This window comes from Vanacampus margaritifer, chromosome 5 (assembly GCF_051991255.1).
Source record: "Vanacampus margaritifer isolate UIUO_Vmar chromosome 5, RoL_Vmar_1.0, whole genome shotgun sequence".
Classification (NCBI taxonomy): domain Eukaryota; kingdom Metazoa; phylum Chordata; class Actinopteri; order Syngnathiformes; family Syngnathidae; genus Vanacampus; species Vanacampus margaritifer.
Window position 1 is genome coordinate 14,177,661 of NC_135436.1, and position 14,786 is coordinate 14,192,446.

Genomic DNA, 14,786 nt, shown 5'->3' on the forward strand with positions numbered 1-14,786 from the left:
GCCTTTTTATTGTGGAGCAGTCTAAGGCACACCTGTGCACTAATCATGATGCTTAGCTCATTTGCTCCCAAAAACGTATAAATACGTTCTATTTTAAATGTTTTAAGTGTCCCAAAGATGTTTTTTTTTTTTATGCTAGAGCATACAGAAGGCTTTGATGCAGCCTCTGAACTGCAGAGAACGGGCGAGGCAATGGTAGTAATTCCCAAAACGGCCATCGGGTGGCAACAGAGTTTAAGAGTTCAACCAGGGCCATGTTGCAAACAAGCTGATTTACCCACAATTGTATACAGATGTGTGAATAATGATGAAACTTAGCTATATTCTAATTTTAATTGCTGCAAAATGGAAACCAATAGGAATATACCTTTTTTTTCCTGTTAAAAGAAGAGACTAATCTTTCTTTTTGGTAGGTTTCATGTTTTTATAGCAGTAGAACACAATATTCTGTGGGCCATGCAAAATCAGTCAAAATCCAGTAAAAGAGCCGGGAGCAAAGGAGATTGCTTCAGTGAAAATGGTTGGGAGTAAATGAGTTAATTGCAAAATGTTCAGTCTTTCAATAGACACACTTTGATTTTGTTCTTGTCTGTTAAATGCAAACCATTTTAACGAAATTTCTATTTTCTATTACTTAATCAGCGTTTTGATATGGCACACCTGTGAGGATTATCTCGCAAAGGAGAATTGCTCACTAATCACATATTTAAACTGGTTTGTGAACAATGTTTGAGAGAAATGGTGGCATTGTGTATGTGGAAGAAGATTTAGAACTTGGAGTTCATTTCATAAAAAATGGAGCAAAAACAAAAGTGCGTTTATATATTTGTTCAGTATAGTTCCACTTTTTTGGGGGGGTGTAAATAAAGGCTAGTACATTCTGGGGAAAAAAATCCAATTTATGATCTTATTGCATTGTAATCTGAAATTTCTTAACAGAAATGAGCTCCAAGTTTTTGCGTCAAATCCTGAGTAACCAAACCAGCCAAATTTCAGAATGTCATTTAAGTGGTTGTCAGTGCGCCCTCCAGTGGACAAAATTAGCAACAGCAGTTCAATGTTAGCGAATGACTGCAGTTGTGTTCTGGCCCACGGGCCTTATGTTTGATTGAAGTCCTCTACCTCAACAGACAAGTGACTTTGAATAACTTTACACATTTTAACTATTTATATATATTTTTTCTTATTTCTCAATAACCTGGCGCTTCTATATCTTTTTTTTTTCTTTTTTTTTGCTCACCCCTGATGTGATAGCATGCATATCTAACGTGGCTGTTTTTTGCAGTCTACACACACACACACACACACTCCGATCAATATAATCAGTGCTGCTCGTTCTAATGCGATTACAGTGTTTAACATGTGGAGTCCCCATCAATATTTAATTATTAATATTACAGCTGCTGTCCTGCAGGCGACCATTCACAAGCTGACTCTCATTACGCGTTACGCACACCAATGTCGGATCCTGCCGCTTCTGTTGATCTCGTAGCATAACATCGTCCAATTGTGTTGAATTATTTGAATCCAAATGAGGTGTTTGGAGTTGTTTACATCATCCTCATTGAGTAGACTGGTTAACACGTGTAGCTAAATGAGCAGCACGGATCATTACTATTGATTAGCATTTGATCAAAAGGCATTAGGGAAGTGTCGATTAGTGCCGGCAGAAACGCCGCTGGACGTTTTAGCCTTCTCATCATACCGCGTTTGTTCCACGTTTGTGCCCCTGCTGACCTTTTCTTTTGCGTTTGCGTGTCGTCATCAGGCCAAGCAACGGCATGACATCACCCTCCAGTGGGATCGGCCCGTCCTGGACCTGTTGGCGGGCGGTTACAACCTGCATTACGGAGCGCGCTCCATTAAACACGAGGTGCGCACCTGGATGACATTTGCTGATGAAAAGGTTTGTCATAACCGGCAAAAAATGTTCTCGTGTGTGTGTGTGTGTGTGTCAGGTGGAGCGGCGTGTGGTGAACCAGCTGGCCGCCGCCTACGAGCAGGAGCTGCTGCCCAAAGGCTGCACCCTGCGTCTCTCCGTCCAATCGGACGGCCTCGACGAGCGCAGCGCCTCCAGCCTGCGCTTGGAGGTGGTCGGGGAGGACAGCTCGGCCCGGACGCTGGACATTCGCCCTGCGCTCAGTCCGGAGCACTAAAGCGGTTGGCGGCGCTCGTATAGATCACGTCGCTGCTCGTATCCTCCGTCGTGTACTCGTGTTTCATTCATCGCCAGCGTCGGATCTTTGCCAAGCGCATTCACAGCTGTTACACCACACTTAGGATTAAAATGTTTATAAGATTCTATATATCACAAATGTGTGTTGGTTCGCAATTGGATAATGAAGAGTGATCTGCTGTGAAGTATTTTTTTTTTTTACTCATTCACTGCCATTGACGGCTATAGACGTCAAAAATTCATTTGAACTATTTCTATTAGTTTAACATTTTTTCCCACTTTTGTTAACAAAGAGTATGTAAACCTAGATTTTTTTATTGTACATTTAGAACAGATATAAAAAAAATATTAATCGTGAGTTAACTAGTGAAGTCATGCGATTCAAATACGTTTAAAAAATGTAAGCGCCTGATTTTTAATAGTAATAAAACAATTAGTGTACATTTAGAACAGATATAAAATTTGTGATTAATCGTATCGTGAAAATTAGGGGTGTCAGGCAATTACAATTCTTAATCGTAGTTAATCGCATGATTTCACTGGTTAAATCACAATTAATCACTAATGTTATATCTGTTTTAAATGTACAATAAAAAAATTCTAGGTTTTCATACTCTTGTTAACAAGTGGGGAAAAATGTTAAACTAATAGAAATAGTTCAAATGAATTTTTGACGTCTATAGCCGTCAATGGCAGTGAATGAGGGGGAAAAAAAAGTTTTTTTTTATTGTAATTAATGCATAACTTCACTAGTTAACTCACGATTAATCACAAAATTGATATCTGTTCTAAATGTACAATAAAAAAATGCTAGGTTTTCATACTCTTGTTAACAAAAGTGAAAAAAATGTTGAACTAATGGAAATAGTTTAAATGAATTTTTGACGTCTATAGCCGTCAATGGCAGTGAAGGAGTTTACCAAAGGTGGTTTATCTGTCAGTTGTTCACTTCTACAAACATCTCATGAAATCCACTTAAATTATACAAATTGTTCTTGATCATGCATGCAAATTGTGAGGAATTATGTCGAGATCAGAGTAGGAAATTCACACAAACGGATGGCGAAAGCTTGATGAAGATGTGCCACATTGGTGTTTGCGCGCCAGCCTCCACGCAGGAAATAAGTCAGCACAACAAAAAGCAAATTCCTCTTGTTTTTGTTGTGTGTGTGTGTCCGCATTGACGTCTCCTGATGGATGCGCGCGTGTGCGGGTGGGTGGGAGTCGTACGACAATAACGCTTGTCCACCTTGTCAGGCGACGTGACAGGAGAATTTCTTTGGAATTGTGCTGTGTAGAGAACGTCGCATACACTCGGCAGGAATGTGTTGTAGGGAAGAATTAGCATGTTGGGGGGTTCATTCACTGCCTGGACCCTCCAATAACAACACTGTGGAACGGATCTGTTAACTATTTCACACTGTGGCGTTCACCAACATTTATTATCTAATTTATTTTCAATTATGTTTTTGTTGTAAAATATATACTGAATTTCATGTCATGTGACTTCAGTCTTATACAATAAAAAATAGAATACAGTGTTGCACCATCATTCTTGTAAAAATGAAAACAATTAAATAATACTTTGACTTTATCTGGAAAATTTTAGAACTGAATGTTCTCAAATGGTTTTCTAAACAGTTGGCAAGGACATTTTTGTACATGTTCAAAATGTCCTCGCAACAAGAAAAAAACTAAACTGTTAGAGAACGCTTAAGAAACGTTGCGATCTTGAACGAACCCTGACGTGAAATCAACATTCGTTAGCAGCAAACATTTGCCCCTCAGTGGGATACAGGCATAGTAACCAATCAATCTTTATATATATATAATATATATATATATATATAAAAATCTGTTTTTTTAGTCATGTTTCAATTCCATACTTTTATTCAGAAAAACAGAATATTTCAAATTGACAGTGCAAAAACTGCACCATCATAAAATGATTCCGTTTTTTCCTAACGTCAGAAAATGTGCAAAAATGTTGCTCGGTTTTCCAAAGTAAAAGCAAATGTTTACAAATGTCTTATTTTGAAAAGAAACACCAAGCTCATCACAGAAATTGGAGAATATTCAACTGGTGAGTGGCTCAAATGATGCGGATTTAAGTTAAACAACAGCTCTGAACAATTTATCGGTTATCAAAATAGTTGTCTGAACTCATTAACTGCCAGCCCAAAAAAAGTGGATGTTTGACGTCTATCGCTGTCAACTGCAGTAAATTAGCTAATTTATTTGATAGTCTTATTAAGTTGCGCCTCTAAATTTGTTAATGGTGTAACGTGAGGGTTCGTTGGTGGTTAATGGAGCACTTTATATGATAAGAAAGCAGGAGGGTGACGGATTTATTTTGGAACAACGCTATTTACTCGTCAAGTCACACATGCCCCTACAGCGGCAACACTTCCTGACAACTCATCAGCTGACCAACACTAACCAATAAGGAGCTAGAAAACTTTAGGTATGCAAGTGAATTAGAACAGCAGATTCAACACGTCAATTTAGATACTTGTACTTCTTTTTTTCATGTATAAATGTGTAAACAATAATTCTGGAAACATACGTGCGTAAATGAATATATATTTTACTCATTTATGAACCTTACATTGGTGTTTCAAGCTAACTTTACATTGGTATTTCAAGCTAATTCTCAGTTTTTACAGGAGTAGCCCTAATTTTATGTGATTGTATTGCAGATTGGCCACAGTGAGAATGACACTTTTATTACTGAAATATACGTTTGGTGCCAGAGTGTAAGCAAGAGACATTTCTCATTGTCTTAAGTAGCTGCTGGATCAGGTTTTGCACTTTAGGTCTGAAGGTGCGCGCGTGTGCATCGATGCGCCCTCCCCGAGGAAGAAGACAAGTCTAAGGAGGAGGAGGGAGGGCTCTTAGTGTGTTTGCCAGGCTATTTCTGACTGCTGCCATTTCTCTGATTAAATTACGGAGAAACAGAAACCTGGCTCTCCATCATGCCCATAAGCTCACTCCCGCAGACGCGCTCGCCGGTGTCTACCTTCTACCGCCGGGACAAATGGAGGCGTGTTCAAGGTGCCGCAAACACAAGATGGAGGAAAAGTCGAGCATCGTGTGTTTTGTGTTCAGGGTTCATCCGGGTTGTTGGATGGAAGTGACTGGTTGGTCAAAACAAAAAAAAACATTTGATGGTGGAAACTGAAATGAAGAATGATAACACAAAAAGAGCTAGCAAGTGTTTGGCAAAGAACACAACTTTGTCATGGCACTGTGACCCTTGACCTATGCACTGCCATAACACTCAAGGTGGTGCTATTTGCATTGTTAGCATGCAGTGCACAAGAGGCATAGACAACAGCATTATCATTATCATCGCTCACAATCTAAAGGTCTCAAGTGGTGAAATAAGAACAGTGACGTCACTGCGAGGCATAACCAGAAGGAAAGAAACAATTTGAGAAGCAATTCTCTTAAAATTTACAACTCTCCTCTTGTTATCATGTGGCTATAATTTGACGACTTTATATATTCCATTTACTTTTTTCTTTTTTTAATTATATTTTGACTTAATTGTCATAAATTTTAAACTTTTTCATGCACGATTGAGATTGTGGCTATATTTCAAGTATTATTTTACATTTTCATTCGCGGACCAGGTGTTATCTCGATTTGAGCTTCCCATAGAATTGAACTCGCCAGCGCTACCGAGCATGCGCGTAACAACGCAACGTGCGTAGTGCTGCTTACAATATGTTTCCTTATACGCTATTATCTCGCCAATATTCTATTTCAACCTGTCGGGCACAAGTGCTTACATGACTAGTAGTCAAGTCAAGAGACACTATAAATTGAACACTTTGCGGTGCGCATGCTCAGTAGGACTACGGAGGTCATTTTGAGGCGAGATTCCATGTGTGTTTCATGTTACATTTGGCTCAACAAGAATGATTGATTAATTTTCGCAAACGCAACAATAAAGTCACAATAAAAATGTGTATGGAAACACTTTTAAGACATAATTATAAAATAATCCAATGACAAACCGTAATTAAGACGGTAACTGTAGGAGCACGTGACCACGAACCCAGCAACATTTTATTTATTTTTATTGAGGACCTATTTAGCATTTTTGACGGTACAATATCATGCGCAAGTGTACTGCATGTGTCAGTGTGTACGCGCGCGCGCGTGTGTCCGGGTACAGGTGGCGAATGAATGATGCCTTTATACGCGTGCAGTTGTGCACCATTATCATACGTGTCCCTGCTCTTAACGCAGAATTTGCAGGCACGTCATTCAAGTCCTGAAAAAGCCGATCGATCAAGTCCACTCAAATACGAACGCTATATATTATCCATCTTCCGGCTTATCCTGTTTCGGGTCCCGGCTCGCGGGTTGGCACTCAAAGGAGAAGTCGGCTCATGCACGCACGCTGCCTGCGAGCAAGTATGGCGGGTGGACCATGCACGACAGGTTATTTAGTCAAATTTCTTTGTTACTGCATGTGCAGGCTTGGAAAAGTGCGCGCAAGCACCGGTTACCTCCAGGCGGTGCACGTGACACGTCCCCCCTGGGAAAATTAGCATAAAAGGCAAATAAAGGAGAAGCCACCAGTCTGTCCGTCATTCTTTGAAAAGAGGGGGGGGGGGGGCACAAAAAAAAAGGAACAAATCCATCGCGCCTAATTCGAACCTTGCTCAGGGACAGCTCGCGTGGCAGATTGCAGCCTAATTAGTTTAGCGGGACGTTTAATTCAATTAAGTTTGCACAGCTCGCCGAGGCCCCGCCGCTGGGCTGCTTTGAGAGCGAAGGGGCCAGAGCTGCAGATCGAATTAGCTTGTTTGGAGAACTACTGCGTGCGCCTCCTCTTCATCCTCATCCTTCCTCATCCTCATCTCCACGCACGCGCGCCCGTGCGGTCCAGCTGCGGCTAGCGTCCGCGTGCGCTATTTGCTGCTCTCCAGGGATCTTTTTTTTTTTTTAATCTCAAAAAGCTTCTTTTTTAAGTAACATGCCTCTCTGCATTAGTGTCATGAGCCCTGGATATATACAACATCCGCATTTGTGTGTGTGTGTGTGTGTGTGTGTGTGTGTGTGTGTGTGTGTGTGTGTGTGTGTGTGTGTGTGTGTGTGTGTTTAAAAATGTGTGTCATCGTTTTACTCAATGTAAAATATTCGTCATTATTAATATTAATTGATTACACACTTTTACATTAGCCTATAGTCTATACGGCACTGATACGTTTGGAATTATTTTATTAAAAATGAATTAATTCGCCTTATACATCAATCCACCCATTAAAATAATATGATATAGGTATTTGTGTAGCCTGCATCGTCAATTCTTAGTACATTATATGAGTATCATTTTGTTAATTTAATTGTTGCTATTTTTTTTTTATTACAATTAATTTTAATTACAATTATTACGTACTCAAAATTGCGTCGAATTGCTATATGTCGTTATCAAAACGTCTAGGCCAATTAGCCTTGCAGTAGATATTATTATTATTATTGTTAAGATCATTGTTATTTATTACTACTGACTCTCCACAGCTGGCCATTAAATTATAAGTATAGCCTCATCATTGAGATAGATATATATATATAGACTACAAAGTATTATTTTTTCTTACTAATATTCTATTGCTGTTCTTTTTTTGCTGTTCATTTGACTCATGTTTAGCAATCTGCACCGCACCTGCCCAGCCCGCCAACAGGTAGCGTCACGTCATCGGAATTATTTCACGTGCTGATTTCCAGAGTGTTGAGATTTCGCGCGCACACGTGAACGCGGCAGGGGCAGATGACGAGAATTGCTGAGGGTGCACATCAGCACTTGAACGCAACACTCGCTGCTCGTCTCTAACCTGCTTCGACGCGCGTCGTCGTCTGCGCGCACGCAGTCAGCGTCACGGTGCATTGCGGTAATTGGGAGTATGGGATGCATTGGGGAGATGCATGCGGGGGACTCCTCTTTCTCCACCCCTCATATAGTCTCCCATCCATCAGCCGAGCCGTCAAATGGCGCGCCAAGTGATGGGTACGCTTTAACATCGTGATGGCGGACTCGTGATTTGATTTTACGCGCCCGAGAATCAATAGGGACCGATGACACGAGCAGCTTGTAAGCAGCTGCTCCAAATGGATCAGAAATTATTATAGACGCGCTGCATTGCTGTTTACTCCTCTTTTGACAGATTAGGGCCTCCTGGGTTTACGACGGAGTTCCGTTCCTATGGCGTCGTGCGTAAAAAACAAAAAAAAACGTGCCGTAGTCCATCAAAGTAAATCCTATACTTTATTTTTTAAGACTTTATATTTAAGTCAGAAATACGTTTGATAGAATAGAAAACACACGACCATAAACAAATCTGAGGAAATGTGCAGCATGAGGCCTGTAGAGTCCGCCGACACAAAATTCTAAATTAATTCCTGCCTTTTAATTGACATAATTTTTGTCAGCTATAATGTGTTTATGCCACCGATCTTGGCTGGGTTATCAAAAGTAATGTAGGCCTATAATTAAAATCCCCAAATTTGTTTTAGGCCGATACAAACATTTTCATGAAATAATCCAACGTTGATTGTGTCCGCACATGCCACTTGATTAATACAAATGTTGCCCCCAAAAATCTTCACAACTCATTGTTTTCCCCGATACTGTCGGTGACGTAACGAATTAGTAACGGAACAGACATATTGAAATATTCCAAGGAGTTGACGTGTAATCCAAACTGCAACCACAATAATAAACATTACAATAGGGTGGGCAGCCGATTCATTATTTTTTACAAGCAATGTGTATAGACTATTGATGCAGCCATATGAAAACAGATAGTGCAGGTGTACCTAATGAATTGGCTAATGAAAGCATGCACGATATTTATCGCTTGATTGCTATTGCACCTGTGGAACCACCTGACTATCCATAAATTGTGTGGAGGCGGGAAACAGATTCCTGCCATTCGACGACGACTATGATGATGATGAAGATGATGATGATGATGATGATGATGATGATGATAACGACGACGTCGTGTTGTTCTTTTAGCTTCTGCGACTGCCTGGCAGGTTGAGTGACAGCTTCACTTTGCCGAGCATGATAGCGTCATGTACGGGGACTGACCTCCCCGCAAGGTTCCTATTCTTCCATACAGTCCATCTTTTACTCGTCCATTTGCAGGCCGCACTCATCCATCACACACAAAAGCCTTACACAAATATTCCTCGGGATATAATTGCATCATGCAGTCAAACTAAAATGCCATAACATTAAAGAGGAGGACTGAAAAATATGTGAATCAGAGACTCTCCCCCCACCCCGACTATAATCCCTATAGCCGAGCTCCCTCTCTCAGGGGCCCATTGTGTCGCCCCCGTGTTGACTCAGACGTCATGAATGAAAAAGATCCACGTTACTGTTTCCGTCAAACGGGCCCATGAATGTAAAAGTCCAAAGTTAAAACCTCCGCGGAGGAGAGGTCTCCCCCTGCGCTAAAGTGGGGGCCGTAAAAAGGAGGATTAGCCGGCCTGGAAGAGACCCTCCATGCTTTGAAGGGATTAAATGGAGTTTAAAGGGGGAGGGAAAAAAGTGTGGGGTGGGGGGCTCGCTCCTGGTTGCTCTTTTTTTTTTTTAGGGGAACCTGCAGTTTAACTTGGAAACTGTTGAATTGTCTCGCTAAAGTCACCTTTGAAGTCTTCAGACGGCCTCCTGGGCCCGAAAACTCGTTGCCAGTAATACAGCTTTCAAAAATGATGAGAAATAAATTCATAATATCTCATTCATATCTGTGGAAAATTGCATGAATGTGATTGGTCTAACGCGTTTTAAATGCATTCATTTCGTGTAGTGCCAATTCGTTTACCAAATCTCCGCAATCATGATTTATATTGCAAATCTGGCAATAAAAAAAAAATCAATTGTTTCAATCATTACGATATTCTTCTTCTTAAATAATGCAATTATGTTCGGGGTGACCAAAATATTATTAAATCCTGGATGCATGTAATTGGATCACACACAAAAAAGAGCAAATAATGCACAACATTCCTGATCCTACTACATTAAAAAAAAAAAAAAAAAAGATCGAATGCAACGATTGTGTGAATGCACAACATAAATATTAACTTTGTTTTAATTATATTAAAAATGTGGATGAATAATACAAAATGAATTCGTAATATAGCTACGCTACATTGAGTGACTGTTCATTTACACCACTTACGTACAGGTGTGTGTGTGTGTGTGTGTGTGTGTGTGTGTGTGTGTGTGTGTGTGTGTGTGTGCGTGTGCGTGTGCGTGTGCGTGGCTGGTGTGGGATATGACTTATCACAGTTTATGACATCAAACAATAAACTTAAACCAATTTATGGGGCGTCAATGTGTTTACGGTGGCTGCACGCTTGTCTCCACGGCCACTACATCCCCCCCCCCCCCCCCCTGCGCTCTCTCTCATAATAGCCCCCCCCCTCCCCCAATCCCTCTGTCAGTGCCGTCCATCCATCAAAGTGACGCGCAATCTCGTGACGCGTGCGTAAAAGTGATCGGAATCAAATCAAAGCTTTTAATCTGGGCAATCACCGTCATGTGGATGTTCCTCGCCACGTAAAGACCCCACACGGTTCTGCGAGATGTGGCCGAGGTGCGCGCCAATGAAACGAGTCGAATACATTTGTAGCCATTTTTTAAGTTGTGTTTATAGAAACAGACTTGCAATTAATGAGATCCAGTTGTATGACATTTTCTGCCTTGACAAAGACGCGAAAGTTCCGTTTTGATCGTTGAATTAACGACATGTTCATTATTGTGGATGTAGGAAGGCTACACGCCTTAATAAAAATAGTAAATGTCCAGGTTTGACTGATACTGGCAACTGTATTATTTAACATCTCTCAACACTAGTGAGAAAATATCGGAAGCAGTTATCGCTGGAAATTAGCGATGAATAAAACTTAACCGTGTCAATTAAAACGCAATGTTAGGCTTTACCATCGTTTTTCATGTGCTCATATTGTTTTGCACCGGCCATTTACAGCACACATAAAAAGTCAAATTAAGAGTAAAGTGAAATCATTTCATAATAGAGTTTTAAGATTAACAAAGTGAGCGAGACGACAATTAAGAGTTGTCCGATAATGGGCGCCAAGCGAAATCCGATGGTTTTGGACGGAGCTGCAGCTGCCCAGCGCGGCTGCGCTGTGTTCCGAATGCGCGTGGGCGGGGCCAGCATTGTCATGGAAACAAGACCACCGCCTCGCTATTGTGCGCTGCTCTGCCAACTTTATTATAAGCAGGCAAGCGAGCGAGCGGGGCTGTCAAACGCGTCGAGAGGCAGCAGAGGCGGCAAGACGCGCAAAGCAGCGGGATTCTATACTCCAAGACGCGCCGACTTTTTGGGAGACCTTGTGCGCGGATACCGGAGCGACATCCCCCTTAACCCCCACCCCACCACGGCAGAAAGCAAGTGGCCCCATCCAGTGACTCCCAGCGCCCCGGTGCCGCCACCCGGCTGAGCTCCATGTATAAAATGGATTACTCCTACCTGAACTCCTACGACTCGTGCATGGCCGCCATGGAAGCGTCGGCCTACGCGGACTTCAGCTCGTGCAGCCAGGCCAGCTCGTTCCAGTACAACCCCATCCGCAGCGGACCCTTCTCCAACCCGGCCTGCACTCCGCTCAGCACGGCCAGCTGCACCCTGGGTGCCCTCCGGGATCACCAGCCCACGCCGTACTCGTCAGGTACACGCCGAGAAATTACCTTGGACGTAGTCAGCCAGGCGCACGTGAGGGGGAAAGGAAATTATAAATACATCTGAGGCCTGTAGATTTTATTTGGCAGAATAAATAATTACTGTAAATGTGTTTTTTTTTTTTTTTTAATACAAATGTTTGATTTCTGAGTTATAGGCATGGGTTTTCCCACATGAATGATACATAAAACTCAAATTGAAAATTAACTTGATTACGTCAAATTAATGCGAACACTTCATTATAAATTAAAGTTCGTTGTTTTTAACTATATACAGTAAAAAAAAAAAAAAGGCAACTTTTGGCCAGTTATTTACTGCATGCAGTAGGAAATAAAATTGATAAAAATTTTATTTTGTCTAGTGGGATCAAAAACTATTGAACAATAGATTAGATTTTTTAAACATGTATGTTAAAAAATCGATTTAGTAATTTATTTTAATATTTTATGTTAATGTTTTTTTTAGTTTTTTTTTTTTTTTAAGTATGACATCTCAGTTGATTTTTAAAAACGCTGACTCAATAAAACATTTCCCCCCTTCTCTCATATAGTCCCTTACAAGTTCTTCTCAGACCCCTCGGGCCTGAACGAGAAAAGGAAGCAAAGGCGCATCCGGACCACGTTCACCAGTTCCCAGCTGAAGGAGCTGGAGAGGGTCTTCGCCGAGACTCACTACCCGGACATTTACACCCGAGAGGAGCTGGCGCTGAAGATAGACCTAACAGAAGCCAGAGTACAGGTGAGAGGAGAGCTTCAGATTTGACCTCCATCTGAAGCCGCATTACTGATGCGTGCGTGCGTGCGTGTGTGCGTGCTATAGGTGTGGTTTCAGAACAGGCGTGCCAAATTCCGCAAGCAGGAGCGCGCCGCCAACGCCAAAGCCAACAGCTCCGGCGCAGGAGGCAACACGAGCAGCTCCGGTTCCGGGGGGAAGAAAGGCGGCGAGACCAGATCTTCATCGGACGACGACGAGTCCAAAGAATCCAACTGCAGCCCCACGCCCGACAGCACGGCCTCGCTGCCGGGCTCGGCCAACGGGAACCTGGGCAGCCCCTCCAGCCTGAGCCCCAGCCCGGCTCCGGCCAACGGCGGCTACGTCAACGCCTCCGCCTCTCCGGTGCTGCAGGGGCTCAAGGCGGCCGGCTGGTCCGGTCTGGGGCCGTCCAACCCGGCCGTGGCCCAGCCCGCCGCCCAGACTCAGGAGATTCTGAAGGCCTGGCAGCCGGCGGACAGTATGACGGGGCCTTTCGCCGGAGTCCTGTCCTCCTTCCACAGAAAACCCAACGCCACCATCAAGACGAACCTCTTCTGAAGCACAGACGGAGAAACGTTCGAGGGGAGATGTTCTTCCCTCAGCAACCAGGACACGATTGACCACTAATCTGACTCAAACCTCATCAGTCACCTCAAAATATATCGAAGGACAAGGCTGTGTCTGAATGTGCTCACTACTCCCTATATAGGACACTACTCAGGGCTCACGCCATTTTGTAGGGGTGTCCGAATGTCAGGGAGCACAAATGTAGGGCACTCAAAATTACCCACAATGCACTTTGAAAAGTAGTGAACACGATGCTCACTCAACCGGTAGATATAGACCGCAATGCATTGCGAGTATGGGCGGGGGATGGCGCGAGCGCCAGCTCGAGAATCGAAGCTACACTAAACTAAAATAAACTACTGAAATAAATAATTATTTTTAGTTGAAAATGTACCACAACGAAAAACAAAATACAGTTTTAAAACATTTTTATTAACAATAAATAGTCAAAGATTTATTTGCAGGTGCGCCATGACATGTACGGTTGTCACGTGATATGCGACGAGGAGAAGGTAGTGAGCTGACTGTCCGAATCGCCAAACAGAATGAAGGCACTATATATTAGGTCACTATACAGTGTGGGACTAAATAGTGAATGAGGGGATAGGGGTCAAGGATGGACATTCGGACACAGCCTCAGTCTTGCCTTCCGACACATAAACAAGCACCAAGCGTCAAACTTCATGAGCATGGTGGTCAGGTCCGAGTCTTAAGCAGAAGTCCAAACACTGAGCAACTTCCTCACCACACAGAGCTCCAGCACAAGCAAGAGGAGCCCCTCAATCCAATTAGAAAGCCCCTCGGTTCATCCCTTCCTCCCTCCTTACTGTAACAAGCGCAGGCTGTGACCTCCCTCTGTGACCCCCACGGTGCTTTCAAGCCCATCATGCCTTGCCTCACCAAACAGTCGCCACTTTGTTCACAAAGTAGAAAGGAGAACAACTTGAGGCCGTTTTGCATCGGCCAATGGTCTTTCAAAGACTTGTTACAGACCTGCAGGGTTTTTACTTGTTTGGGACTTTTTGGATGAATTTCCAGCTCACTTTGAAGGAAGTGTCAGATACTCTTGCTCACTTCCAGTTGATGGGTAAATTTTGTCTGAAAAGGGTGAAACGAAAGGATGGCGATATCATGTCAGATGAGGGTTCTATTGTCTCATATATATGCTGTCTCCACTCCAGAAAAAAAATCATCTCTTTGTACTTGGTTGCCATCCCCTTCAGCTGTGATATCTACTGAAAAATGTATTTATTAATTTTTTTAAATGTGTCACTAAGGAAGTCTTGAATTTCCTCATAACTTTTTGTGAGTGTAAATCCTGTAATTAGTAATATAAAATATTAGGAATATAGAAGTTGGTTATTTTTTCTTTTCCTGCCATTGCTTTCCAGATTGATTTCCTTGCAGTGAATGAGACCTTATAGCACTACTGATTATTCTAATAAATCACATTATGGAATCACGACAGGATGCATTCAATGACGTGTTCTTTTGTGTCTGCAAGTGAGGGATGCATGGTGCCTTGATATCCATTACCACTGCCTTTCTTTCCCTGA

At 42.4% G+C, this 14,786-nt stretch overlaps 2 protein-coding genes across 4 annotated transcripts in view; both read left to right on the forward strand.

Annotated features, from left to right (window-relative positions):
• clpb (ClpB family mitochondrial disaggregase) overlaps positions 1–3,714 on the forward strand; it is a 43,272-nt gene extending 39,558 nt beyond the window's left edge. For all 3 annotated transcript variants that reach the window (XM_077566736.1, XM_077566735.1, XM_077566737.1), the window contains 2 exons: positions 1,769–1,873; positions 1,959–3,714. In XM_077566736.1, the coding sequence (XP_077422862.1) occupies positions 1,769–1,873; positions 1,959–2,156 (303 nt within the window). In that variant the 3' untranslated portion in view covers positions 2,157–3,714. The remainder of the gene's footprint in view (positions 1–1,768; positions 1,874–1,958) is intronic.
• Positions 3,715–11,273: 7,559 nt separating this feature from the next.
• phox2a (paired like homeobox 2A) lies at positions 11,274–14,695 on the forward strand. The gene is made up of 3 exons (XM_077566061.1): positions 11,274–11,899; positions 12,461–12,648; positions 12,730–14,695. The coding sequence occupies exons 1-3, from the start codon at positions 11,677–11,679 to the stop codon at positions 13,219–13,221; spliced, it is 903 nt and encodes a 300-aa protein (XP_077422187.1). The 5' UTR covers positions 11,274–11,676; the 3' UTR covers positions 13,222–14,695.
• Positions 14,696–14,786: the final 91 nt, after the last annotated feature.